The following is a 1,921-nucleotide window of genomic DNA, read 5'->3' as shown; positions in this document are numbered from 1 at the left end:
TGCAATAAACGTAAATCATAATAAGATGCTGCACAATCGACAGCAGTTTTTCTGTTGAGGATGGTCTGAATACACAGTAAGCTACTTTTAGCCAGTGGTTCCTAACCTAGGGGTCGGGGACCTCCAAAGGGTCTCCAGTGATTAGGCGTCATCTTTAAGTCCAGTGTCCAGTTCTTATAGTACAGCCAAAATCTCAGCGTGCCAACTCTTAATATTCTTAATGGAAATTAAATAATTCACTTCTTCTTTTCTCCATTGGATGAAACTTGGCTACAGTTATAATAGGCATGTATACTGTGTGCTAATAAAATACTTAAAAATAAGTTGCTCAGCCATCCTAGTTTTAATTATTAGAGAAATTGTTCAGTGATCCAGCAACAGGAAGTCTAACTGCTATGTTTGTTTCCACAGAAATTCAAGCAGTAATCGGAGGTGACGTCATTCTACTATGCCACCTTCACACCGTGTTTGACAAGAACAATTCAAAAGTGACGTGGAAACACAGTAACCAGATTGTGCACACATATCAGTATGGGAAGGACTGTCTAACTAATCAGGACACTAACTTCAAAAATAGAACATCTCTCTTCCATGATGAAATGACCAGAGGAAACCTTTCACTAAAACTGACCAATGTCACTGAACAGGATGTAGGAAGTTACAGCTGCGAGGTCCCAGAACAGTCCAAACATCTCATTACCCTCGTTGTTGGTGAGTACAGCTAACCTAATACACATGAAAATGACATAAGAGAAAACATTACATATTTGTAATGTGTTAAAAGTATTTTAGCACTTAAACACAATGTTTTTCAACAGAGAGAAAGCCCACCAACTTTCCGTTTCATGGTACAAGTAAGTAAATATCTACATTACATATTTGTAACGTGTTAAAAGTATTTTAGGACTTAAACACAACGTACGCATTTACAAGTTAACAACGTTTTTCAACAGCCGAAAATCCAGAACCCACCGAAGGTCCGCCTCATGTTGACACTAAGTAAATATCTTGACTTTTATTTATTTGTAACCCCCGACAGCCACTCATCTACTTTTCCTGTGGGCCAGAATTTTATCACATACCTTAATATTTTATTTAATTTGTTCCTGTCGTGGAAATTGTATTCCTGGTGAGAGGTTGAGCAAATAATTGAGTTACAACAAACTGTTGTCTTTGAAGAATTAATTTAACAAAAGAGAATAAACAGAGAAGTACTACAACAAAATCAGCTGGACCAGAGGTTCTGTCTCCTAAGACAGTCACTAACGTCTGGCCCTGAGCAAACAATTGCATGATCATTTGCACAGTCTGAGCATCTATGTTTTGGGGAACAAAAGGTCCTTGACTGGTCCCAGTCAAGGAAGGAGAACAGCTAGTGAGGAAAACAATCAGCAACCCCACATCCCTGACCTAAACCCCACACATGTGGACAGACTGGAATAACAAGAACAGTAATAAAAAGGGAACAGCTTAAAGACGGGATTTTCCGTTGTTTGAAAGAGAAGTGACCAGAAGTGGCGTTTTTAGGATCTTGAAACATTGGGGGCGTAGCCCAGCCCATGAAACTTCATATCTTCACATAATAATTGACACCCCCACCCCAAAGTTAAGTCTGTAAAGCAGTAAAGCAACAGTAAACATCCTCTACTTATAGGCTACAGCACAACAAAACTCACAACAACACTATTAACTGTCTCATTTTGATAAATTGTAATGAAATGTGTGTAATTATAATAAAATAACAAAACTGTGACAGTATGGGGGGTACTCTTCCAGAAAATTGTGAGTGTTAAACACTTAATTTCCTGCATTCTGGTGTTTTTCTCCAACAATTTCTGCCTTTTCTGCATCAATTTATTGTGGATATTATTTATGTAAAGGGACACACAAAAATCAGGTGTTGCTGAATTGTGGCAAATAT

General features: G+C 38.0%; 1 protein-coding gene across 2 annotated transcripts in view; it reads left to right on the top strand.

The window, feature by feature from the left end:
* Nucleotides 1-1,921, top strand: part of LOC123980368 (CD276 antigen-like) — a 5,614-nt gene that overhangs the window by 887 nt on the left and 2,806 nt on the right. Inside the window, exons 2-3 of one of the 2 annotated variants that reach the window (XM_046064726.1) lie at nucleotides 412-711; nucleotides 819-854. The exons of the other annotated variant lie outside the window; for it this stretch is intronic. Coding sequence (XP_045920682.1) covers nucleotides 412-711; nucleotides 819-854 — 336 coding nt within the window. The remainder of the gene's footprint in view (nucleotides 1-411; nucleotides 712-818; nucleotides 855-1,921) is intronic. 2 annotated transcript variants of the gene reach the window in all.

Source organism: Micropterus dolomieu, linkage group LG12, assembly GCF_021292245.1.
Source record: "Micropterus dolomieu isolate WLL.071019.BEF.003 ecotype Adirondacks linkage group LG12, ASM2129224v1, whole genome shotgun sequence".
NCBI classification, from domain to species: Eukaryota; Metazoa; Chordata; class Actinopteri; order Centrarchiformes; family Centrarchidae; genus Micropterus; species Micropterus dolomieu.
Note: the sequence above shows the minus strand (reverse complement) of the source record. Positions and strands in the feature narration are given on the sequence as shown.